This window comes from Macrotis lagotis, chromosome 4 (assembly GCF_037893015.1).
Source record: "Macrotis lagotis isolate mMagLag1 chromosome 4, bilby.v1.9.chrom.fasta, whole genome shotgun sequence".
In the NCBI taxonomy this organism is placed as follows: domain Eukaryota; kingdom Metazoa; phylum Chordata; class Mammalia; order Peramelemorphia; family Peramelidae; genus Macrotis; species Macrotis lagotis.
The window spans coordinates 268,806,616-268,834,039 of NC_133661.1; the positions used below are offsets into that span (position 1 = coordinate 268,806,616).

General features: G+C 36.9%; 1 protein-coding gene across 1 annotated transcript in view; it reads left to right on the forward strand.

Moving 5' to 3' along the window:
• The first annotated feature begins 23,956 nt into the window (after window positions 1-23,956).
• Window positions 23,957-27,424, forward strand: part of MDGA2 (MAM domain containing glycosylphosphatidylinositol anchor 2) — a 701,528-nt gene continuing 698,060 nt past the window's right edge. Inside the window, exon 1 of the mRNA XM_074236282.1 lies at window positions 23,957-25,480. Coding sequence (XP_074092383.1) covers window positions 25,408-25,480 — 73 coding nt within the window. The 5' untranslated portion in view covers window positions 23,957-25,407. The remainder of the gene's footprint in view (window positions 25,481-27,424) is intronic.

The following is a 27,424-nucleotide window of genomic DNA, read 5'->3' on the forward strand; positions in this document are numbered from 1 at the left end:
CTCAGTCTTTCTGTGGGTTCTGCCCCTTCAATTTTGGCTAGAGTCATAATTTGATGGCTTTTGGAGTTATGTGGGGAAGGAGTTTCCTGGAAAATGCCCCATCTTGATCCCCCCCCCCCCAATTTCTTAATTTTAACATATTTATATCTCAATAAAATACAAAATACAGAATACAAGAGTAGGCAGTTCAAATTTATTAAGAGAAACCAACTGTTTAATCTTGGGCAAATTATGGGGCAGCTAGGTGGTGCAGTGAATAGAGCACCGGTCTTGGAGTCAGGAGGGCCTGAGTTCAAATCTGGCCTCAGATACTTAATAATTGCCTAGCTGTGTGACCTTGAGTGGGTCATTCTTAACCCCATTGTCCTAAATAAATAAAAAAAATCTTTGGAAAATTATAAAATGAGCTAGAGAAGGAAATGGCAAACTATTCCATTATCTTTGCCAAGAAAATCCCAAATGGGAATACAAAAAAATTGAACAGGACTGAAATTTTTTAAAATTTATTTAAGGCAATGGGATTAAGTGACTTTCCCAGTGTCACAAAACTAGGCAATTATTGTCTGAGGCCAGATTTGTCCTCAGGACCTCCTGACTCCAGGACTGGACCTCTATCCATTGTACCACCTAGCTGCCCCATGACTGAAATTATCAAACATCAACAATAAAATCAACTAAAGCTATAAAGGTAAATCATTTGGAATGAGAATATACATCCAAAAGGGAGCATTATTTTAAACTATGACTCTCTTTCTTTATTTGGATCAAATACATAAATATATGAATACTAGTTTAATGGATTCTGTAGTCAAATTATACCAGCTTTCTTTCTTAATCTACATCTTGAAAAGCTTGTGTTGGGAAAACTGCTTTCATGGGAATAAATGTTTTTTGAACAAATAAACACAATGTTAAATCAAAGTATCTTTTTTATTTTTTTAATTTTTTTTGCAAGGCAATGGGATTAAGTGACACAGTTAAGTAAATTATTACATGTCTGAGGCCAGATTTGAACTCAGGTACTCCTGACTCCAGGACTGGTGCTCTATCCACTGCGCCACCTAGCTGCCCTCAAAGTATCTTGATATAGTATTGGAAATAGGAGAAAGTCATGAAGTCCTGGAACAAGCCAGATTAATTTCCCTTTCATGTAATTTCCATTTGCAATAACATATTTTATTCATATAGAACAAAGACTAGAGGAAATCAAGATATACAATTCTCAATCATTAATGTACAGAATCTCCAACAGTCAGGCAGTAGAGACATCAATTTCGCATCATATTGTAGCCTAGGAGGAATGATTGCACTTTTTCAAAAGTTTGCCATATCCAGCAGAATCAAGCAATTATTTCAATAACTTGGCATATTCCTTGACAGACCTCTGTTATAATCATCATATTCAGAACAATTTCCTTGTGATAACACTCAAATGTTACTTTAGAGGAAACAAGTGAATCTTATCTTAGGAATGTGATTCTCTCATGATTATTCCCAGAAACATAGCAAAACCAGAAGTGCTTTTTTTAACATCAGTGGAAAAGATTGTATTTAGCCACAATTTGCTTTTAAATTTTTTAACAATACTCCTTGAGTATTCCAATTTCTCTGTAAATTTCAGTCAGTTTTATATTTCAATCCATGGCCAGGAATTCTTTCCTTGGGTTAAGAAAAAATACCTGCATGAGAAGAGCTATTATTTTGAGCAAATAAAACCCGGTGGTAATTCAAAATAGCTTGATACATTAATAGAAAAAAGGGGAAATGCAGTGAAATATCTGGACCACACCAGATTTAATGCATTTCTTTGGAACTGGTTTTCATTTTCAGTGATACATTACACAGAAAAGACACTTATTGAGGAAAGATTTTCCCAACCTATGTCAGTTAGGCATTAGAGAACTCCATGTCACCTTGCAGAACTGATGAAGAATTATGTAAAGCCCTTAAAAATCACTATGTATCCTATGGGAAAAAATGGATTCATTGACTTGGAAAATATTTCAATATTTTGACAATAAGATATGTGCTATATCCCTTAACAATTCAAATCAATATCCCTGTGATTGTTTTTGATGGCTAAGAGAACTGCTCTTATGTAAAAAAGCAAGATAATCTTATTTTCAGAGTAAATGGTTCTTTTATCATTATTTGTAGAATCATATCAATATAATAGTGCTTTCTCTAAGAAATTATTTCAAAATGGTTTGCTCTAATTATGGATAAAGGAGACATTCCTGAAGTCAAATGAATTCTGGAACATATCAAAGTCACTTCTGTTCTGTGGAATGCTTTACATTTTCAGTGCTACTTTCTATCCAAATAGTACAAAGTCTTACTGTGTGACATTCCTGTTTATGGAGCATCTTCTTCAATTTCTTGATCTTGATATAGTCTTTTTTTTTGAATTATAAAGATTTTATTTATTTTGAGTTTTACAATTTTCCCCCTAATCTTACTCCTCCCCCCAAGAAGGCAATTTGCCAGTCTTTACATTGTTTCCATGGTAATACATTCACAATGACTTAAAAAGTTTAGTTGGAGATTAGGGAGAGTCTTCAGAACCTGGAACTCAGGTTCCCCTGAGGGACATGGGAAGGCAGGGAAGGAAGGGTTGGTGATACTGCCTTGGTTTCTGGGATAGATCTCAGACACTAGGGCAGGATGGGGTCTAAAATACCCCTTATTGGGATGTGACTTCAGTGGGCTGGAGGAAGGCTGGGAGAAAGGCAGAAAGAAGACATTTGATATCCTGCCATCTGCGAGTTTCCTCATGATCTTGCTAACTAATTGAATTAATGGACTCATGCAAGTTTTGTCAGGGCCCCATAATTTCTTGCACCATGGGCAAGTGCTCCTACTGTCCCCATGGCTCTAATTATTAGAGGTAGAAAAATCATCCATGGTTTGCGTTCTTTGTATCCTAAGTGGGCAGTGAACAAATAGATTCAAACTTCTAATTTCTTGCCAGCCTGGGAAGAGGAAACAAAGCCTTGCACAAATAATGTATTTTTTTTATACATTAATAAAATGTTCTTGTTTAAGAGTAAACAGAATACCCCCTCCTCCCACAAAATATAAACTCACTTGAGTGTACAAGTAAAGGGGAACAGAAAAAAAATTAAAATAAAAAAAATAATAGTAATAATTGTAGGCATGGCCAGGTGGCGCAATGGAGCCAGGAGCACCCGAGCCCATATCTGGCCCCATACACCCAACAATCACCCAGCCGTGTGACATGCAAGCCACCCCAACCCCAATGCCTTGAAAAATCCAAAAAAAGAAAAAAAAGATCCAAAATAAAACAAAATAGTAATAATAGTAGGGGTGGCTGGGTGGCGGACAGAGCATTGGCCCTTGAGCCAGGAGCACCCAGGTCCAAATCTGGCCTCAGACACCCAAAGATCACCCTGCTATGCAGCTCCAGGTAGGCCACCCAGCCCCATTTGCCCTGAACCCCCCCCCAAAATAATAATAATAAAAAATGTGCTTGAGTCTTTGTTCCAACACCAACAACTCTGTCGCAGGTGGATCACATTCTTTATGGTAAGTCCATTGCAAAAGTTACTTCCATATTTTTCCACCATTGCCATTGCTGATCACAACTCCTTCCTTTCGTATTTCTCCGCTACCATGTAGTATATTTTCTCTCTCCTTCCACTCTGACCCTGCTGTATGGTAGCTGAGTGGCACAGCAGACAGATCCCTGGTCCTGGGGCCAAGAGGCCCCGAGGCCCCCTACCACCCCTTAGGCCCAGCATCCACCTGGCGCTATGGTTCCGGACAGGCTATCCATTCCCAGCCCCTTGCTAGAAGTAAAAAGGAAAATGTGTTATATTTGACCACTCTCCCCCCATGGTCCATCCTCACCTCCATCACTCACATCCCCCCTTCCCCCTGTCCCCCCCTTTTCTTCTTACTCCAGATGTCTATACCCCATTGAGTATATATGCTGTTTCCTCTCCTAGCCACCTCTGATGAGAGCAAAGATTCCCTCATTCCCCCTTGCCTTCCCCCCTTCCATATCATTGCAATAGCTCATTGTAATAAAGAAAAACATATTATATGAGATATCTTGGCCTATTCCCCCTCTCCTTTTGCTTTCTCCCATCATATTTCCCTTTTTTTCTATTGACTCCATTTTTACACCATATTTTATCTTCAAATTCAGCTTTCTCCTGTGCTTCAACTATAAAAGCTCCCTCTACCTGCTCTATTAAATGAGAAAGTTCATATGAGTATTATCAGTGTTATTTTTCTATGCAGGAATACATGCAGTTCATCATCAAGTCCCTCATATTTTCCCTCTCTCCTCCAATCTCCATGCTTCACCTGAGTCCTGTATATGAAGATCAAACCTTCTGTTCAGCTCTGGCCATTCCAACAGGAACATTTGAAATTCCCCTGGTTCATTGAAAGTCCATCTTTTCCCTGGAAGAGGACATTCAGCCTTGCTGGGTAGTTGATTCTTGGTTGCATTCTAAGCTCTTTTGCCTTCGGTGTATTATATTCCAAGCCCTACGAGCTTCCAAAGTAGTTGCTGCTAAGTCCTGTGTAATCCTGACTGCAGCTCCATGATAGTTGAACTATGTCCTTCTGGCTGTTTGTAATATTTTCTCTTTGACTTGGGAGTTCTGGAACTTGGCTATAATGTTCCTAGGGGTTGTTTTTTTGGGATCTCTTTCTCGGGGGGATTGATGGATTCTCTCCATTTCTATTTTGCCCTCTGCTTCTAGAATATCAGGGAAATTTTCCTGTAGTAATTCTTTGAAAATGATGTCAAGGCTCTTTTCCTGATCATGACTTTCAGGTATTCCAATAATTTTTAAATTATCTTTCCTAAGTCTGTTTTCCATATCAGTTGTTTTTTCAATGAGATGTTTCACATTTTTTTCTAATTTTTCATTTTTTGGGTTTTGAAGTAATGAATCCTGGTTTCTTGTAAATTCATCAATCTCCCTGAGTTCCATTCTTTGTCTGAAGGATTTGTTCTCCTTAGAGAGTTTTCTTATCTCTTTTTCCATCTGGCCAATTTTGCTTTTTAAAGCATTCTTCTCCTCAATAACTTTTTGAACTGTTTTATCCATTTGACCTAAGCTGGTTTTTAGCATGCTATTTTCTTCAGTATTTTTTTGGATCTCCTTCACTATGCTGCTGACTTCATTTTCATGTTTTTCCTGCATCTCTCATTTTTTTCCCCAGTTTTTCTTCCAACTCCCTCATTTGATTTTCAAAGTCTTTTTTGATCTCTGTCATAGCCTGAGCCCAATTTCTGTTTTTCTTGGAGTCTTTAGATGCAGGAGCTTGTGCTTCCTCATCTTCAGACTGAGTGTTTTGATCCTTCTTGGGCTCATATGCAAAATATTTCTCAATGGTTTTCCTCTTGTTTCTCTGCTTGCTCATTTTCCCAGCCTGAGCCTGGTTTTGGGGGTGGTTCCTGAGCTTTTCGGACACTCCCACAAGGATCTCAGTGTGTGAGGCTCTGTCCTTCCTTCTGGTCTGTGAATGACCATATACACCCCCCTCGGCCATGGGGCTGAGGTGGAGGTGGGCCCTGCTGTTCTATGGAAGGGGGCCTAGACTGTGATCAGGATCTGAATTTGGTCAGAGCCCTAGAGTTCTCTGTTCCAGTGGCAGAGGACAGAGCTCTGCAGTCTCTTTTCACTCCCCTCCTAGGTTCAGTGGGCTTATGCCCTGGGATCTCCTGCTTATGGGCTCTGCCTGTTTCTGTTTCCTGGATCTGGGCTGTGGTGGCCACTCTGCTTGCTGTGTGCCCTGAAGGCTGGGCTCCACGTGCTCTCTCTGGCAGAGGTCCCCCAGTGTTCCCGCACTTTGTGCCCAGTGCTCCCCGGGGTGCAGCTCAGGAGACTCCCCCGCTGCTGTGAGCTGGGGCTCCCAGAGCACTGGGGCTGCCTCCGGGAGGCTGAAGTTCTTTTGCTCTGGTGGGCCTCCCCTCTGGCAGGCCGCCCCTCCAACCTGGGGGAGCAGAGCCTTTCTGCTCTTTTCCAGGTTACCTTGAGTAGGAAAACTACCTCCCTGGGGTCCCTCTGTGGGTTTCGACTCTCAAAAGTTTAGTTAGAGTCCTTAGTTTTGAAGTTTTATGAGAGAGTTTCTAAGAGACATTGCTCTCTTGTCGCCATCTTGGCTCCGCCCCTTGATATAGTCTTGTCTATAGAGAATATAAAGATAAGGTATTTGGAATAAAATGAAAGATTTAGTAGGAGCGATTGTACATAACTACCACTCTCTATTTGAATTTAATTTATAATATTTTATCTTTCATCTTCCAGTTTGGTGGTTATTTTAGTTAAATTAGGGAAGCTTTCTCTCTCAGTTATCATCCTGGGGAAAATTTTTTGTATTGAAAAAAATAACTTTCACAAGAATAAAGGCTCAGGAGTAAATAAACATAATACAGTTATAGAAAAAAAGTTTTCTTGGAGGAAAATCATGGAGTTAGATAAATACCTCATTATACCAGATTTACTCTTTTTATGGAATGATTTCTATTGGTAGTGAGACATTATGTCCGTGTAGTGTGAAAGCTTACATTAGGACTCACATTACTCATTTATTCAAGAGATATACACTTCATATTACATAATGACTTTTAGGACCAATGATCAAAATTCTCAAGATCACTAAAGAGTTTATGAGAATCAAAAAGTGAACTCCATAATTGAAATATTTCTTAACAAAGAGAATTTTAGCACCAGCCCTGGAGTCAGGAGTACCTCCGTTCAAACCTGTTTCAGACACTTAATAATTACCTAGCTGTGTGGCCTTGGGCAAGCCACTTAACTACATTTGCCTTGCAAAAACCTAAAAAAAACCAAAGAGAATTTTAGTATATTTGGTGTAATCTGATAATACTCATTGAATGGATCTTTGGCAGTATGAAGAAAATAAAATCTTGTTCATTATGATCATTCCTAGAATCATGGAATAAAGTTTTTCTAAATTTTGATAGTAAAGATAGTGCTTAACCATCACACTCCTTCTTTATTTGAAATAAATATCAAAGACACTCAATTATTTTGGTTAAATAAATTATGTAGTCAAAACTGATCATTTTTCCTATCTGAATCATTGCCCAGGACATTGGGAGAGTTGTCTTTATATAGGAAAAAAAGGAAATCTATATGGGGAGTTCATTATTATTTTATTATCTTTCCTAAAATAAGAGCAATACAATGTTTTCTTTAAGGAAGAGATTATTTCATAATAATGATATAATGATGGACATAAGGGATATTTCTGAAATGAAAAGGATATCCTGGAACTATGAGATTCATTACTTTTCTGTGAAATGGCCTTAATTTTAGTAATACTCTGTATAGGAAGAGTAAAATCTTACCCCTAGAAGAAAACAATATACAGAACGCCCAATTATTTGATCAGGTGATGGAGACTTCCAATTATGTCCCATTGTGGACCTAATGAAGAATATATGAAAACTTTAAGAAGGTCACTATGCAATATATGGAAATCAGAGATAGACTTCAGTGACTTATAATATTCCTTGACAAAGAGATTTTTGCTATTATACCCTGTAAAATAACAATTTCCTTATATTTCTACTCAATTTAAATGACTGATCATTTCACAGAAAGCAAGGAACTCTTAACATGATCTTCCCTGGTTCTTTTACAATCAGTATTTGGAACAAGTTCTTTCTTTGTTTCAGTCTTTTTTTTTCTTTCTTTGTTTTCTTGTACAAAATGACTAAAGGAATTGTTTTACATGACTACACACACACACACATATGCTATATCAGACTGGTTACAGTTTCAGGATGGGGAAAAGAGAGGGAGAACGGGAAAAATAGAATTTGGAACTCAAAACTTTTTTTGAAATGTCAAAATTATGTTACATTGTTGGTGGATCTGTGAACTCATCCAACCTTTCTGGAGAGCAATTTGGAATTATGCCCAAAAGGCAACAAAAATGTACATACCCTTTGATCCAACAATACCACTACTGGGGCTATACTCTGAAAAAGGGTAAAAATATCACCTGTACAAAAATATTCATAGCAACTCTGTGGTGGCAAAGAATTGGAAATTGAGGGGATGTCCATCAATTGGGGAATGGTTTAATAAGCTGTGGTTTGTATATGTGATGGAAAACTATTGTTCTATCAGAAACCAGAAGGGATGGGAATTCAGGGAAGCTTGAAAGGATTTACATGAAATGATGCTGAGTGAGATGAGCAGAACCAGAAGAACATTGTGCATTCTAGAAGCAACATGGGAATGATGATCAGTATTAATGGACTTGCTCATACCAACAGGGAAACAATCAGGCACAATTTGGGGGTATCTTTGTGGAGTTTGAACAAGACCAAAAACTATTATGTTTATTTTTTTAAAAAATTATCATATTATGTAATTCTGCTATTTCTCATACTACATGTTTCTGCCTTATGGATATGATTTCTCTCTCATCACATTCAACTTAGATCAATACATACCATGGAAACAATGTAAAGACTAACAAACTAACTTCTGTAGGGAGGTGGGGGCAGAGAAGCAAGATTGGGGAGAACTTGTAAAATTCAAAATAAAATCTTTCAAAAAATGTCAAATTTATTTAAACATATATTTGGGTGGTGAATATTATTAAAAATAACATCTAGTGTTCAACTTACTGGGATACAGTGGTAGAAATAGTAGAGGTATATAAAATAATAGAAATGTCCAAGAACACATCAGATTCACTTCCTTTCTATGCAATCTTTTTTTTTTTTTATTATTTTCATGGAGGCATTATGTCTCTGTAGGCCAAACATATACTTCTAGAAGACAGCAAGGTATGGGACTTCCATGAATTGATATGAGAACTTAAATCATTGATATTAGATATCAATAGTTGTCTTAAATAGTAGTATTCTACTGCATGTCACATTACCATAAGCTTTATGAAACTCACCCTGTAGTTGATTATAATTAGAGAATGACTTTAATGACAGAGTAGTCCTTGACAAAGGATCTTTTGTGATACTTGTCAGAATTGTACAATTTTCCTCGGAATTCCACTCATTTGAAATGAATCTGGTCATTATGTACAAAAGAGAACATCTTAACTTAGGCATGCATGAATATTTTACCAGCAGTCTTAAAATCACAGCAAAACTAATAGTGCTTTTCCTGAGGAAGATATTGAAATGGATATGCAAATTTTTACTGAAATCAAGTAATAGACATGGAACATAATTTCTTCTTCTTCTTCTTCTTCTTCATCATTATCATTTGTTTTTCCAACATCAATGATAATTTTCACCAATCAATTTTTTACAAGGTTTTGAGTTTTATAATTTGATTTCTCCCTCCCTTCCCTCTCCCCCCAGCAGAAGACAATTTAATATAGGCTCTACATGTGTAATTATGCAAAACATAGATCCACATTGATCATGTTGTTAAAGAAGAATCAAATTTAAATGGAAGCAAAAAACATTAGAGAGAAAATAATTACATGATACATGACAATTTTTAAAAATTGAAGATGAAAGCTTTGGTCTGTAATCAAACTCCATAGTTCTCTCTCTTGATATGGATGGTATTTTCCATCACAAGTCCTTAAGAATTGTTTATGATTATTGCACTGTTGAAATTAGCAAGTCCATCATAGTTGATCATCATGCAATGTTGTTGTTAGCATATATAATGTTCTTCTGGTTCTATTCAGCATTATTTCATGTAAATCTTTCCATGCTTTCTTTTCTGAAGTCCTGTCTCTCATGATTTCTTATAAAACAATAGTGTTCCATCATCCATATACTACAATTTGCTCAGCCAACCCCCAGTTGATGGGCATCCCCTCAATTTCCAATTCCTTGCCACCTTGAAAAAGAGCTGCTATGAATATTTTTGCACATGTGAGTTTTTTTACTCTTTTTTTGTGATCTTTTTGTGATTCAGAACTAATAATGATATTGCTGAATCAAACAGTATGGCCAGTTTTTATTGCCTTTTGGGCATAATTCCATATAATTTTCTTTTTTAAAATATATTGTTTCATTCAGTGGAATAAGGATCTTCAATATAAAGGAAAAGCCAATTGCACCAGGGAAACATGTATGACATTCATATGGAGCATCTTCAATTCCTAAAATTAACACATTGATATATACTATAGTTTTTACAAAGGTAAATGAGACAAATCATGTATTTAATGGAATATTTAATGAGAAAGATTAACTACTACTTTATTTCAATTCAGTTTTTCACAATACTCCTTGGGTATTCCAGCTGGGAGTTAATTTAAGTCAAATTAAGTCAGTTTTCTCTCTCAGTCCTTTTCAAGGAAATATTTACTTTATTGGGAAAATTTCTTGAGAATCACTCTTAATTTGGCAAATAAAACCTATTGATTCCTATTTCCTCTGAAAATAGGAGAGAAATATTAAGTTAATAGACGCCCACCAGATTCACATCATTTTTCTGGAATTATTTTAATTTACAGTGATAAATTATATCTGTAAAAAAGACACATTTTTCTAGAGGAAAGCAAGATAAAGAACTCCCTTTCATGTATATCTGAACTTATAACAATGGGTTATCTCCCATTACATCTCCCATTACATGTCACATTGTGTGACATTTAGGAGAAATATTAGGAAATCTTTAAGAAAAGTATATGGGAATCAAGAATGGCTTTAATGATTTGTAAGTCTTTCACAACAAGACTTTTGCTTCAGAAATTTCACAATTTACTTGTGATTCCATTGAATTAATACAATTCTGGTCATTATGTAGAAAGTATGAAAACTTTAATTTGGGCATGTATTTTACTAAAAGTTCATTAAGGCTGAAACTGAGCAATTGGCATGGAATACAATAGTTTAATTTCATTTGGAACTTATTTTATTGGATACAAAGTAAAACCATTTGAAATGAAAGAAATCATTCAGTGGAAGAATAGTTCTTAGGTTTTTTTTTTAATAGGTTTTTTTTCAAGGCAAATGGGATTAAGTGGCTTGCCCAGCTAGGTAATTATTAAATGTCTGAGGCCAGATTTGAACTCAGGTACTCCTGACTCCAAGGCCAGTATTCTATCCACTGTGCCACCTAGCCGCCCCGGAAGAATAGTTCTTAACCATAACTCCCTTTCATTAATTGAATTCAGTATGTAATATAATCCTTTGGATATTCCAGTTGGGAGGTTATTATATTTAAATATCCCAACTTTTTTTCCTCAGCTCATATTCAGAAAAAATTTACTTTTTAAGAATATTGTGTGAATAAGAAAAACTTTTAATTTGGAAAATAATATCTAATGACACCTCAAAGCAATGGAAACAGAAAATATATGAAGTCAAGTAAATGCCTTGAATCATACCATATTCTTATCCTTTCTGTGAAATGGCTTCCATTTGTATTGTTAAATTTTTGTTCTCAGTGAACAAAAACCATATTTCTAGAGGAATGGCTTCAGTGATTTGGCATATTCTTTGACAAGAGACTTTTGCTAAAATTTTCAAGAGTCTACAAAAAGTTTTTGTGATTTCATTCAATTTAAATAACTCTTATTACAAAGAAAATACAAATATCTTTAAGTGAATGTGCACTATTCTTTTTTCCAGCAGTCATAGAATCATAGCAAAATGGTCACTTTATCAAGGAAGATATTATTGAAATGGATATTAGAACTCAGGCTGAAATTGAGAAATTGTTATGGAACACATACCAATAGGCTAAAAACTTCAATACAAAGGAAATGGTTATTGCATCCACTCCTTATAAGTTTGTATATCCCCTTTTAAAAATGGATATCTTTGTGTATACAGAGGTAAATAGATTAGAATGAGTCACCTCATTAATGGAGAAGGTTTGTGCTTCACCTTGATTCCCTTCCATCATTTAAATTGTTTTTCCTTTGGAGGCAATTGGGGTTAAACCACTTGCCCAAGATCACACAGCTATATTAGAACTCAAGTTCTCTTGATTCCAGGGCCCTTTGACTGCCTCCATAATTTAAATTCAATGTGTAATAATATTATTTTTCAGTATCTGGGACAGTGCTACTAATGACAAATCTATTTCTGCCTAAAACTTCTGTTGGAAAATGTATATGCACCCTTTTACTCACAATCCTCCATGATGGAACACATTAGAATAAGAGGAAACAGTACAATAATTTCCATAACTCCAAAGCAATTCTATGAAGAGAAACCTTGCCAAGTGGTGAATGGGAAAAGTAAAGTGCAGCCCAAATGGTCATTTTGCCCTCTAGATCAATCTCAGATAAATATTGAGAAACCTGAGATTTCTTGGGGGAAATCTAACCAGAAAGGTCTTTCAATATGGAAACTAGACTGGGGCACCTGACAAATCTCTTGAGGAGTCCAGAGAAATCTACAGTTCTGTAGCTCTCACCCTGGATCAGAAGATTAGATTCAACTTGCTTAAAAGGAAAGGAAACAAGTTCAAGGATTGAGACTTTAGTTCTTTCAGTCTTACCTTGTAGAAATGTCTAGATAGATCACAGAAGCTGAAGTAAGCATCTTTCTGCTAGATCTCCAAACAGGGGAAAGCTTGTAGCCATAATGCAAGATGTAAACTGGAAAAAGGAAGTTGCAAATAGCAGATCAAGTTAATATGTGTCCTAGATCAGATCACTGAGGTTGTGTTTAACGTTTACACTCACTGTTTTGCATTGAGATCCTTGAAAAATATAGCACCCAATACCTAACTAAAACAGTTAGGGTATATGTGTTAATGCAAATCAGGGCCAAAATAGTCCCCAATATTTCTCTTCAAAAATGGACTGAGTCCAGGCCTACAACAACATCATATTTTAATAAGTAAGGTTGGAAGAATGGGTAAGCATGTTTCTTCCCCCCAAAAGTACAAGAAAGAAAGGTGAAGTGATACTAAAGACAGATTCAGAAGAGAATAACTCTTCATCATTATAAGTAAAACTTCAAAGAAAACAAAGCTTTATCAAAAGGTAAACTAGAATTCCAGGAGAAAGGAAACAAGGTTAAAAAGAATAATATCAAAGAAATTATGTCTCTACAAAGAAGAAACTTATAAGGAAGATTAACAACATAGTACAAGAGCTATAAAATAAGAGACTCCTTGAAAATTAGAATAGACTGAACAAAAGATTCCAAGAGATAATAAAGAATATTAAAATAAATTCAAAAGAAAAGTAAATTGAAGAAAACAAAGTTTATAAAAACAACTGATCTGGAAAACTGAACAAATAGTATGTATTAGAATGTAGAAGAGTTCAGATCTCCCACAAAATTCCAATACCATTCATAAGATGAATAGAATATAAAAATGATAATGAGCTAAAATTTTCTTCATCCAATTCAAGACTATATAAAAAAATGACCATTTTTTGTGGAAGCTCTGCACAGAAATAAACCAGGATAACTCTAATACCCAGCACAAAATAGACAAAATAGTCTTGTAGAAGCAAGACCCAGTGAGGGTGGTATCAGAGTCTCTTAGCCTTATAAGAAAAAGCATTCATGTCCTGAGCAATATCAAGAGTTTTCTGATTCAACATAGGATCTAAGAAACCTGAACTTGAACTACAGTATTAGGGAAAAACCAACCATTGTAGATGGATGGATTCTTGCATTAGTCATTGTGTTTAAGACCAGATCAGAAATAATTCACCCTCAAGGAGTGTAAGACCTGAGTCTGACCTAATTACAATCAAATCAATGAGGCTGAGGTTATGAGGAAACCAAACCAAACATTTTGCTTGGACTATGAGACACACAAGATACAAATATTGAAGCTTGTACTAAATTCCTAACAAGTCCTAGTAGAGACACAAAAGTAAAAAATATCCTAAAAACAAGGATTATAAAAGTATTTAAAAGAAATTAAGAGATACATTGTACTGCCAAATCAGACATGATAAATGGAGACCAATTGAATTTTTGGAATGGAATATATTTACCTGGGGGTTGCTAGGGGTAAAACCCAAATCTTACAACCCCGAGAATAGAAAGAGCAAGGTTTTTATAGTATTTTGAGGGGGTGAGAGTATCATGAGCAAGTAGGATACAGAAGCAGAAATAGCAGTTAGATATATTTCCTTGTCAGACTGTTGTACACATGTGATATAGTAAAGATAGTAGACCAATAAAAGACAGAAAGGGGTTAGGGTCTAACATGTTTCCTGTGGTATACAACAGTCATGTATCAGAGAGAGGGTCAGGGTCTATCTGTGGTACAGGACAATCATGCACCAGAGAGACTTAGGTTGGGTGGAGTTTACTATCTCACAGCTCCAGCTGCACCTAGGGAAGGGGGAAGTAGTTTTAGGAGGGAGCAGGAATATTGCAGAAAAAGCAAAAGGATTAGGTTAACAAGAACATTAGGTGAGTCTCAGATAAAATTTATGTTGTATCTCATGATTCTCAGGGTCAACAGTTTGAACCCTGTCAGGATGTTCTCAGACTTAGGGGCATTAGCCAAACTGAGAAGCTTCTTGGGGTCCAGAAGTGTCAAGGACCCCCTTTACACAGGAGTTACACAAGTATTAACATTGTACTTCAGATACAAGATGGAAACACAAGAAATCCTAAGTGATTAAAAGAGAGAAAAAAGGAAATCCATGTTGTCAGTATCAATGATGCAAAAAAGAGAGTTTTTAATAAATAAAAGTACTTTGTGCTTAATATAATTTCTGGCAAAATTCTAATCATTGACAATTAGAAACTATTTTCTTCAGCCATATGTCAATAAAACTTAAATGAACTCAATGAACATTTACAAAAATATAAAATGAACAAGATCTATTTATCTATCTGTTTGTTGCCTGTCTGCTATCTTTCTAAAATATAAAACTGAACAAGAAATAGAACCTTTCTCTCTGAAAATAAAAAAGTCAATTATGAACTTCCAATGGAAAGAAAACATGAGGACTAAATGAATTTCAAGTGACTTATACTATTCAAAGAAAAAACATCAAACAATACATAAATTGTGTACAAAAATAAAAGAATAGAAAATTACTTTTATGATTCAAATATGGAAAAAGCAAACTATTGACCAAATTTTGCAATCAATATTTATGCCAAAATATTAAAATATTTTCAAAAGTACTAGATAAATATATAAAAACATCATACACTATAATCAATTGAACTTATGTAAGAAATTCAAAAACTATAAATGTAACAGGCCATATTTATATCAAGTCATTAGAAAATAAACTGAAAGCAAAAAAGAAAATGAATTGATAAAACTTATATAATAGATGACATTAGAAATTTTTAAATAAGAAAAGTCAACCAAATTATTCAAATTAATAATGAAAACTAATTCATAGCAATTGAAGAAGAAATAAAGGGTATTATCTGAAACCATTTTAATGAATTATACACCAATAAAATAAAAAGATGAGAGGAACTAGTTGGAAAATGAAAATACTCTATTTAAATGACCAAATATTATTAAATAATACAGAACAAGTCATAAATAAAATCTCAAAGAAGGGAAAACAACTCCCTAGGATGAGATGGCTTTAGAAATGAGTTCTATCATGTTCTATCATTAATTTCAATGCTATATAACATTTTTTTCAAAGATTAAAAAAAGAAGGCAACTTCCTCTGCTCATCTTCAACTTGTATTGCCTATTCATTTTCATTTATATGTTTCTATCTTAAAAATGTCTTTCCCTTATTCTCGTCCTTTTCCTTTTCTGCTTATTGTAGATTTTAATTTTTTGATTGATGAGTCTCATATTTATTCTTTCATTAGTCTTTGTTTTCCTCATGGGATGGAAGTTTCTATAGTACTGTTTTGAGTTCCTCCTAAATAATTTCTGTGTAAATTTTGAAGACGTTTCCCTCTCTTTTTTTCCTCCACTGTGCTTTACTTTTAGAAATAGGAATGCCTATATGGAATAGAAAAGATATTATCTATTGTCACATGGTAGAGCTTTTCATATATCACTGACTGTGCAGTTTGTTTCCATTTTTTGACATGAAATATTACTAGTTGCTCCAACATTTTGCATTTCAATTCCCTCAGGAACATTGGTCTAGGAGGTACAATCTTCTCTCAGAGGTAATAAAAATCTAAACTCCAAATCCATGATGATCATACAAACTGTAAGATCGCTATCTTCTTTAATAATCTATGGGGAACATTTTTTCAATGTTAGATTCACCCAAAGCTAAATGGAGATTTCATCTGTTCTTTCTCTCTGTTTCAATCCCATCCTTTGCCCCATCTATTTGTCTCTTTTCTTTCCAAGACTATAGAAACCTTTGCCCCTTAATTAAGTTTTGTTTGTTTGTTTTTGTAAGGCTATTGGGTTAAGTGACTTACCCAAGGTCACACAGGTCTGAGGTCATATTTGAACTCAGGTCCTCCTGACTGAGTCACCTAGTTGCCCCTGCCCCTTGATTTAAATATTGACTCGATTGATGGGACATCACAGACTCACTAATATCTCCCTTCTCCCTTCCCCCCTCCCTTTTATATATTCATGTGTCTTTTAGTTCTACCAAAAAAAACCCCCAATTACATTAATTCACTTGTAATTTTGAGGGTTGTAAGGTTTAATTCATATTGTTTCTGGCTGTTGCTTTCCCAACAGTTCTTCTATTTTAGTTTCACTTTCACCCATCTTATATATTTCTTTAAAAATTAGTTTTTTATTGATAATGATGATGATGATTGTTCTCCCTTCTCAAAGAAGACCACGATATCAGGGAGATAATGTTGTGACATGTACATGACTTGGTTTTAAGTCAGGGGGTGCTATGATAAGTCACCAACCTCACTTTCTTCTCTGGAGTCAGATATGGATCAGGACCACTGGAGATGGCCCTGGATACAAGACTTGCTCAAAGTCATACAGCTAAGTGCCAAGTGTCTGAGACCAGATTTGAATTCAGGTCCTGATGACTCCAGGGCTGATGCTCTATCCACCACACCACCTAGCTGGCCCATCACCATGGTATATCACCATTGTATCTCAAATATTTTTCCCCTTTCTTCTCTCAGAAAACCATTTCATCTGATAAATAATATTTTTTGGAAAGAAAAAATAAACTAAGTAGAACTAATTGAAATATTGTAAAAAAGTCCAAAAGACATATGCTTGATTTCTACTTTCAGACCTCCCACATTGATGAAAGGATATGGTGGCAATGTCATCTTGTACTTCCTAATTTTCATTCATTAGTCCCACTTGATATTTATATTTACTTTGATTTATTGGTGTGTAATTGTGTATTTATATTGTTGTAGTCACTGTGCATAATATTTTCTTGACTCTTCTTACTTCACTCTGCATCATTTACTTCAAGTACTTCCATACTTCTTATTTCTCAGAGACATAATTTCTTACAATATAATAATATTCCATGAACTAAAATTTGTTTAGCTATTCCCCAATTGATGGGTATCTAGTTTCTTTTCAGTTTTAGTTATCACAAAACTATATTGTTTTAATTTTTTTTGAATGTATGGAAACTTTTCTCTTATGAATGGCTTCCTTGGTTAGTTTGGTAATGAAATATTTAGTTCAAAGCGTATGAAATTCTTAATCACTTTAATTGCATAATTTCAAATTGACTTCTGAAATGGTTGTACTGTTTGACAACTTTACCAATAATGTGTGCCTATCTTTTCCCAATCCCTCTAATATTTGCTGTTACCATTTTTGGTCACTTTTGCCAATTTTTAGACTGTAAGGTATTTTTGATTCACATATCTCTTATTACTAATGATGGCATATTTTTATTTTTATTTTTTAAAATTTGAATATTTTACAATTTCCCCCCCAATCTTGCTTCCCTCCCCCATCCCCCACAGAAGGCAGTCTGTTAGTCTTTACATTGTTTCCATGATATACACTGATCTAAGTTGACTGTGATGAGAGAGAAATCAAATCCTTAAGGAAGAAAAATAAAGTACTCTGCCTGCTTGTTGCACTAATGGAATGAACAAGTCCATCAAGGTTGGTCATCATCCCCATGTTGTTGCTAGGGTTCACAATGTTCCTCTGGTTCTGCTCATCTCACTCAGCATCAAATCTTTCTGGGTTTCCCTGAATTCCCATCCCTCCTGGCTTCTAATAGAACAATAGTGTTCCATCACATACATATACCACATTTTGTTAAGCCATTCCCCAATTGAAGGACATTTACTTAATTTCCAATTCTTTGCCATCATGAACAGAGCTGCTATGAATATTTTTGAACAAGTGATTTTTTTATACATTACTAAAATATTTTTGTTCAAGAGTAAGCATCATACCCCCTCCCCCACAACAGACCCTCATGAGAAACAAAGTAAAGAGAAAAAAATGTGTTTCAGTCTGTGTTCTGATACCATCAGCTCTGTCTCAGGTGGATCACGTTCTTTATAAGTCCATAATAAAAGTTACTTCCATATTTTTCAACTGTTGCTGTTACTGATTGTAATTCCCTCCATCCATTCCTCCCCACTACCTTATATTATATTTTCTCTCTCCTTTCATTATATCCCTCTTCTAAAATGTGTTGTAGGGTAGCTGAGTGGTGCAGTGGATTGATCAAGAGCCCTGGGGCCAAGAGGCCTTGAGTCCACATATCATCCCTGAGATCAGCAATGACCTGGCCCCATGGTCCTGGACAGGCCACCCAATCCCAGCCCCTTGCAAGAAGTAAGAAAGAAAAAGTATTATATCTGACTTTTCTCTCCTATGATCTACCCTCTCCTCTATCACCCACATCCCCCCTTCTCCCTTTCCCCTTCCTCCTTTTTACTCTAGATGTCTATATTCTATTGAGTGTGTATGCTGTTTCCTCTCTGAGTCATTTCTAATGAGAATGAAGGTTCCTTCATTCTCCCCCCTCCCCCCTTCCATATCATTGCAAAAGCTCATTGTAAAATATATATATATATAAATAAAATATATATTTATATTTATATGAAATAGCTTAGCCTATTCCACCTCTCTTTTCTCTTACTCCCAGTACATTTCCCTTTTAGCCACTGACTCCATTCTTACAATATATTTTCAAATTCAGATCTCTCCTGTGCCTCTTCTATAAAAGCTCCTTCTACCTACGCTATTAAATGAGAAGTTTCACATGAGTATTAACAACATCATTTTTTTGATGCAAGAATACATGCAGTTTATCATCATTAAGTCCCTTATATTTTACCCTTCTCCTCTGCTCTCCATGCTTTACCTGAGTCCTGTATTTGAAGATCAAACTTTCTGTTCAGCTCTGGTTGTTTCGACAGGAACAACTGAAATTCCCCTGGTTTGTTGAAAGTCCATCTTTTCCCCTGGAAAAGGATGTTCAGTTTTGTGGGGTAGTTGATTCTTGGTTGCATTCCAAGCTCTTTTGCCTTCTGGAATATTATATTCCAAGTCCAAGAGCCCTTAATGTAGTTGCTGCTAAGTCCTGTGTGATCCTGGCTGCAGCTCCACAATATTTGAATAGTGTTCTTCTGGCTGCTTGTAATATTTTCTCTTTGACTTGGGAGTTCTGGAACTTGGCTATAATATTCCTGGGGGTTGTTTTTTTGGATCTCTTTCTGAGGGAGATTGGTGGATATTCTCAGTTTTTATTTTGCCCTCTGATTCTAGGATATCTGGACAATTTTCCTGCAGGATTTCTTTAAAAATGAGGTCAAGGTTCTTTTCCTGATCATGATTTTCAGGTATCCCAATAATTTTAAAATTATCTTTCCTGAATCTGTTTTCCATATCAGTTGTTTTTTCAATGAGATGTTTCACATTTTCTTCTAATTTTTCATTCTTTTCATGTTGAAACATTGTGTGTCTTGACTTCTCATAAAGTCATCAGCTTCCTTTATCTCCATTCTACATCTGATGGATTTGTTTTTTTTCAGAGAGCTTTCTTATCTCCTTTTCCACCTGGCCAATTCTGCTTTTTTAAAGCATTCTTCCCTTCAATAACTTTTTGAACTGTTTTATCCATTTGACCTATGCTGGTTTGTAACATGTTATTTTCTTCAGCATTTTTTTTTGGCTCTCCTTGACTAAGCTGCTGAATTCTTTTTCATGTTTTTCATACATCTCTCTCATTTATTTTCACAATTTTCTTCCAACTGATTTTCAAAATCTTTTTTGAGTTCTGTCATAGTCTGAGCCCAAACTTCCATTTTTATTGGAGTCTTTAGATTGCAGGAGCTTGTACTTCCTCATCTTTAGATTGAGTATTTTGATTCTTCTTGGGATCATAGACAAAGAATTTCTCAAAAGAGTTCCTCTTTTTTGTCTGTTTACTCATTTCTCTAGCCTGTGCCTGGTTTTGGGGTGGTTCCTGAGTTTTTGAGTATTATTGGGACATCTGCTTTGGTGTATTTTTTGGGGGGACACCCCAGTGGGACCTTTATTCCTCCAAGGTCTTATATTTTCTTGCCTGTGCTTTGATATGTAGATGACCACAGGCAGTCCTCTCTGACCTGGTGCTGTGAGGAGAATCCCTGCTATTTTAGTATGGAAGGCCAAACTGCAATCTGGATCTGAGTGTGGGCAAACAGCAGAGTCCTGCCTCAGGGAGAGCAAAGAGATTTCTGCAGTCTTCCCTGACCTCCTTACCATCTATGGGCTGTGCTCTGGAGGTGCAGGCTGGTTTCCCTAGATTCCTGCTGCAGGTTCTTGCTGCAGGGCTGCTCTGAGACCCCTCACTCCACACTCATTCTGATGCATCAGAGTTCCCTCACCACCCCTTCAAGTTGTTCCTGGTGATCTCTGGGCTGGGCTGGACTGGGCTGTGCTGAGCTGGGGCTGGGGCTGGGGCTTTTTTCCAACCCCCAGTCCTGGTGAAACACAGCTTTCCTGGGAAACTTCTAAGTTATCTTGGACTGGGAAAATGTATCACTCAATCTTTCTGTGGGTTTTGCCCTCTAAATTTTGGCTAGAGTTATAATTTGATGGCTTTTGGAGTTTATTGTGGAACGAGTTTCTGGGAAATGCTGCCTTTACGCTGCCATCTTGGCTCCATCCCCCAATGGCACATTTTTCATGTGATTGTAAATCCTTTGTAGTTCTTGTGAGAAATGTTTGTTCATATCTTTTGATCATTTATTTATTGGGGAATGACTGTTATTTACAAATAATAGCAAACTTTTATATGAGCACTTTGATACAAATTTTCCCCTCTTTTGATTACTTCTTTTCTTATTCTTAATATTGTTACTGCAGAAGTTTTTCAATTTCAATCTCCCTTTATTCTGCTAATTTTTCTAAATGAGTCTTTTAAACAAAATTCTTTTTGGCTTTTGCCAGAAAATGGGATAAAGTGACTTGTCATATAGCTAGGTAAATGTTAAATGCCTGAGCTTACATTTGAACTCAGGTCTTCCTGACTCCAGGGTTCATGCACTATCCACTGTACCACCTAGCTGTTGCTAAACAAAAAAAAAATTAAGTTCAATCTTTTTAACATTTTTAAACCTGTATCTATTTAATCTCTCCTCCTCACACCTAATTCCCCCCATCTTATTTGCTATTCCCCTCTCTCCTCCCCTTCAGCTGATCCTATTTCATTAGATTTTTTGGTGCACCTTTCAAAAAAAGAATTCCTTTCATTTTCTTCATTATTCATACTTTTTTTTTTCTAGATAGTAATTCTCTGGTTCATGACCTTCATGAATCTATTTTATAAAAGCCTCCAAGATATTCTAGTTTCTCTAGGCATTTTCTGCCATTACCTTATAAGACTTACCGCATGGATTTCCATTTTCCATCATAATTCACTTCCAGAACAATGTAAATTACTGCAGGTATTAAGAGAAGTCTTTTCCCACTATGATCCTGATATGCAGCCCATCATTGATCCATAGATTTCTGTTACTGATCTTTTTTTCCCCTACATTTGCTTGAAAATCTCCTCTTTGTATCTATGTTCTTTCACTCTCATCCCCCAGGACAAGTTAAGTTTTTAAGCACAAAATTCTCCAGGCCTCCTCTGGTGTAAATTTCTAAATCTATCTTTACTGACAATCTCTCTTCATCCATAGAAACATTCAGCAGTAGAACTATATCCCTTACTTCCTTTCCTCTCCCCCCACCCATCCCCCAGATTAAGGTCTTTCACCTTCTTAAATCTTACTCACACTCCTCCCCCTCACCTTCTCCCTTGAAGACTTTTCATTTTCTGAGACTGTAGAGATCACTTTCTCTTCTTTACTTCCCTTGATTTGAATCTGGCATTTCACTCCATTCTGTCTCTGTGTTTACCTTACGACCTTTATGGATCCATCAATGTTGTAGTATACTCAAAAGAAGCAATTATCTACAATATGTTTTGGATTTTTCAAAATTAAAAAAAAATAATCTGTGAATTCTTGTGATTTGGCACTTCCCTTTCTGTTTAGAAATTCCAGGCAATTTTCTTATAATATTGAATTTACTATTCAGTTTTCTTTTAACTTAGTGTTCTTCTGAGAGACCTACAATATTTAATGTTTCTTTATTAATCTTATTATAAAGTTCAAAATATTTTGCTTGTATAGAGGTAATTTTTTAATTAATTTTTAAAAGTTATTTTTTCTTTTTTCTTCCATAATATCCTTCACCTCTGTATATTTGCATTCTCATTAATATATTTTTCTCTTGTTTCTTTGATGAAATTTGACATTGTGGATTCAACTTTTTCTCTTCTGTCAATTATTTTTGTACTTCATAAATTCTACTTTTGTTACTTATTTCACTCAAGAACCATTTGTTAATTTCCCTTTATTTTAAAATATCTAACATATTTTAATCATTTATATTATTAGACCATATTCTTTTCTGTTTTGTTTATCTGTTATTGCTCAAGATTTTTAAATGAACATTATTCCTGTTGAACATTTTAGTAATATTAGTCATTTTTCCTTATATTCTCCTACTGTTCACTTTCTGATTCCTTCCCCTTTGATGGGGTTAAGTGACTTGCCCAAGGTCACACAGCTAGGCAATTATTAAGTGTCTGAGGTTGGAATTTGAACTCAGGTCCTCCTGACTCCACGGCTGATGCTCTATCCACTATGTCACTTATATTATACTTCTTGACAGAGAATGGTGCCCAGTGTGGAAAGAGCTGTTGTATTTTATGTATTAAGCACTAATCTTCTCTACCATTTGCTCATCTGATTATTATTTCATTAGTATTCTTGGTGTCCACAGTCCCAATTGATACTATTTTTTTGTCTTCTACATAATTCTTACTTTGGAGAGATTTGAGAATTTGTGTGAATCAGAGATCCACCATATTTTTAGTTATATAATCCAGATGTCTGGAATTCAGAGGATTAAAACAAAATGGAATCAGCTATACTAAGTTGATAGACTTGTTCATCCTATCATCACTACTCTACCTTTAGTATAATATCATGGAACCCATTGTGCACATGAATGAAACTTACCTGTTTTTATGCCAGAGAGATTTTATCTATTGTAGTGATATTTCTATTTAAAAAGACAGAGCTTTAAGAAACACTGGCTGCTTTAGTTACGTGTCCTGTTTTTTTTCCCCCCAGCAATCTAGGGCCTATCTTTTAGGACTTGGGGTGAGGTTCTGATTCATTTTCCCTTATTCATATTCCATTGCTTGGTTTAACGACTAGACCCTGAACAAAAATAATAAAATGCTGTAAATAAGAAATGATAATCTGCAGTTGCAGATCTTAGTAGAAAGGCCCAATACTGCTAACCTGCTTGTGATTGAGTGCTTTAACGACTCACAATGATGATCTCTGGAGACCACAGACAGTGGGAAAATGAAGGTGAACTGGATAAAAGACCTGTCCTATGATCTAGGGAGTAAGTCATAAAGGGTGAGCCAGAAGGGAAGATAAGCAAGGAAATGGGTGAAAAGAAAAAAAAAAGAGAGGAAAAAAGCAGCATAGACTTGCACCAAGCTTTGACGTAACTGCTGCGGCTAACATCTCCAGCTCTCATCACGTAGTGAGCAACGTGACCACTCACATCTTTCCTCCATAGCAACTCCAGTTCTCCTCTATTGCTAGCTCATTCTTCTCTTTCCTGAGCATATATCTAAGCTCACACTGGGATTCCAGATTTCCAGCCCCTTTCTCTTCAGCTTCATTGCCCAGTTCCCGTTAACTCCTCAGCGACTGGACTCTGCTGTGGCACTATTTGGTCAACTTGCATCGAGATGCAACGGCCTTCTTATCCCAAGGAGCATTTCCCAGCTTCACCTTGGATGACAACATTTGGCTAAAACAACCAAGCCAGGGAACTCCATAAAATCTGTCTTTCCCTATTCAGTTATTCACTCCCTTCACCGCCTTCCTCCCTCCCCACCCCTTCCTCTGCCCGGAGGAGGAGACTCTAAAGGGAAAGGAACATTTTGTATGTGCTTAACTGTGTGTGCACATATCATTTCAACTTGAAATTTTTTTTTCCTCCAGCCATTTTTGACTGTGGCGACGTCTAGACCTTGATTTTTGCTCCCGAAATTCGTTTTATCAGCTGTAGCTATATTCACCCTAGTTGGGCTTTAAGGCTACGTTGGAGAGCTGTGGCAAACAGCAGCGGCAGCGGCTAAAAGGGACTACACATCTCTTTCCCATTCCGTTTCCCTGTCTCCTCCCTTGCCATCTCCAACCCCATCCCCCATCTTCAGTCCTACCACTCCATTCCTAGACCTCCTCCACCCGCACCACTATGCCAGTCTGTATCGTGTAACAGGATTGGCGTTGCAATGGCAACTGATGGAATGGGTGCGGGGAAGACAGCTGAGATGGGAGCCCGAAACTGCGATCAAGCAGGCCGCAGCTTCTTGGTTCTCAGGAGACCATTGCGAGTTACTTTTTAAAGGCAAGACCAGGAAGGGAAGCCCATTCTCTGCCCGCGTTCAGATACCACTTTGGGATATCGGCCTGAAGGCAGGAATCTTGGATTTTTCCCAATCTCTCTGCGTATTTCTTCCACCCGCCGCGGCCAAGAACAGCCTCCACCGCTGCAAAGATTCAGCTCAATTCAACTTTCCTGGAAGAGCATTGCAATCGCCAACCTTCCTTTCCTATCGCTGCCCTTCCCCCTTCCCCTCCTTCCTATCCTTCCTCCTCTCCCCCTCCTCCCCTTGTCTGCGTTTTCCCAGCCTCCCAGTGTGTTTCTGTGTGTTTGTCTGGGTATGTTTGTGGGGTCGGGTGCAGGGGGAGGGGAGAGGTAGGGATAGTATATTGTAGAGTTTGTGTGTGTGTGTGTGTGTGTGTGTGTGTGTGTGTGTGTGTGTGTGTGTGTGTGTGTCCGCGCCCGCGCGCCCGCGCGCACGCGTTAGGTTCTTGCGTTCCGCCAGCTACAGCCTGAGAAGGACGTCTGCCTTTCCCTCTTTATCTGAGCAGTTTCAGGCAGCTGGAGGTTTCTCCTCAGCGGATTTAGAGAGCTCTGGGCCTGTGAAGGTTCCGTCGTGTCTTCCTCGGGTGGATATGTTCATGTTCACGTGAAGATGGATTTAATTTACAGTCTCCTGTGGATGCTGACAGTTCTCCTGGAGGGAATCTCTGGCCAAGGAGTGTATGGTGAGTAGAATTACAACCTATCCTTGTTCATTCTTTTCCGCAGTTAAGCGATCGTGACCTTGTAATTCTTAGGTTAAAGTATGCTGTTGAGACGGCAAAGAACGAAAATACGTGTTCAGTGCGGCCTGTCAAGATTCTCCTGTAGTGACATTTGATTTACAATTCATCTTGTTCTTGGGAGACAATTTGGAGGCTGAGGGACGCGATGCAGATTGGGTTTAAATCTGCTCTTCAGGCCTCTGTGGCTCTGAGTTATGTGGAGCAGGTTCGATTGCAATTGTGCTTGTGAATAGGTTTGGACTCAATTCGACTTAGAATTTGCTTTTATAGAGAGCTGGTACTTTGTTTCGAGCCCAGTGCTTTCTGAGCAGGAAGAAAAAATAAGAATATAACCCACTTTTCTATCTTTTTCTCCGCTCCTATTTCCCCAACCCCCCCCCCCCTTTTTTTCTAAATGCCTTCGTTTTCGATGTAAGGGAATGGCAGGACAGTTGATTCTGGCTTTGTGAAAACCATTAACATGAATTCTAGCTTATGGGGCAGAGGGAGGGAAAAGTCAAGATTCCCACTGGCAAGCACAATTAAGGGACATGTTTATGTGAATGAACGGAATAAATGAATGAATGGAAAGAACGAATGAATGAATGGAAGCGAAGTCCAAGCTTCTCAATCCGGGTCCAGGTCATGAATTCCTCCTTTTCACCTGCAAACCCAAATCTGCAGCTCCACTCCTTTTACTCTAGGAAAGACAGATCTATGTGTCTGAAAAAGAGAAATAACGTTTCTTTTTGGAGGAGATACTTTAAAATCCAATGTCAATTCTTCTGTTTTACCACACACACACACACACACACACACACACACACACACACACACAAACACACACACACACACGCACGCGCGCGCGCACCCCATTGCATTGACTTCCAAAGAGAGTGTAACTTTTGGATTCAGAAAAGATGTTGACGGGGAAGAAAAAGCAGAGAGAGAGAGAGATCCGGAGGCAGGTTCGATGTTGTGTTTGGCCCTGAAACAGACTCCTGGGGGCGATATCCTGTGGAGCTGCAACTGCAGCCAGAAATCAATGAATCAGCACTAGGGCTCGTGGGAGCCCCCAGTTGTGAACAAGATTAGCGGGATCTTTCATTTACTTAAGAAGTGGGGTTCATGTGTCATAGCTGGGGATGCCAAGTTCATTCTTGAAAGTCAGAGATCACAGATCCAGGGACTGGAGAGGGCTATGCAAAGGTTTCTTTACTCTTCAAACTTTGTCACTGCTTTCCTTATCTACAGTAGTATTTTTGGATGGTTAGCAAAATAAGGTACCAAATAAAATCTAGGATTTTCAGGAACTTCAATGCTTTGCTACCATTCATAGTCTTTCCAGGGTAAAGTTAGTATCCGGTTTGCCCTACAGTGGGTGCTGGTGGCTAAGAACAGGCTTCCTCTATTTTCCCTCCTTCTCTTTTGTCCTTTTCTCCATCTGTCAGTATGAACTGAATCATCATTCAGGATAAACTGAATCACTTTTTATTCATCACTCACCTCACTCCATCTTTCTAGCTTATTTGAACTTCTGGAAAGGAAATTGGACAGCAGAATTTGACAGTAAAAGTAGGAGAACTAAGGCAGATATGAATGCTTATGTGTCATCATGTGCAGAGTATTAGTCACCTATTCAGGTTGACTGCAATAGGTCGCTAGAAAGGGGGATTTCTGTGGTGGTACTTAATAAATTAGGTATACTTTAGATTTTAGGAAGTTGAAAATGTTCTCAGGGTACTGAGGTATCCTCTGCAGTGTCACAATGGAGGATTTTTCTTCAATGTGTTGAATAGCCTAACTACATAAACCTTTTCTAAATCCTTAATGTTATCATCCTAAATTCTGTTCTTGCAATCTCAACACAACAAGAACAAAATAGGTTTGTTTCCAAATGAAGAG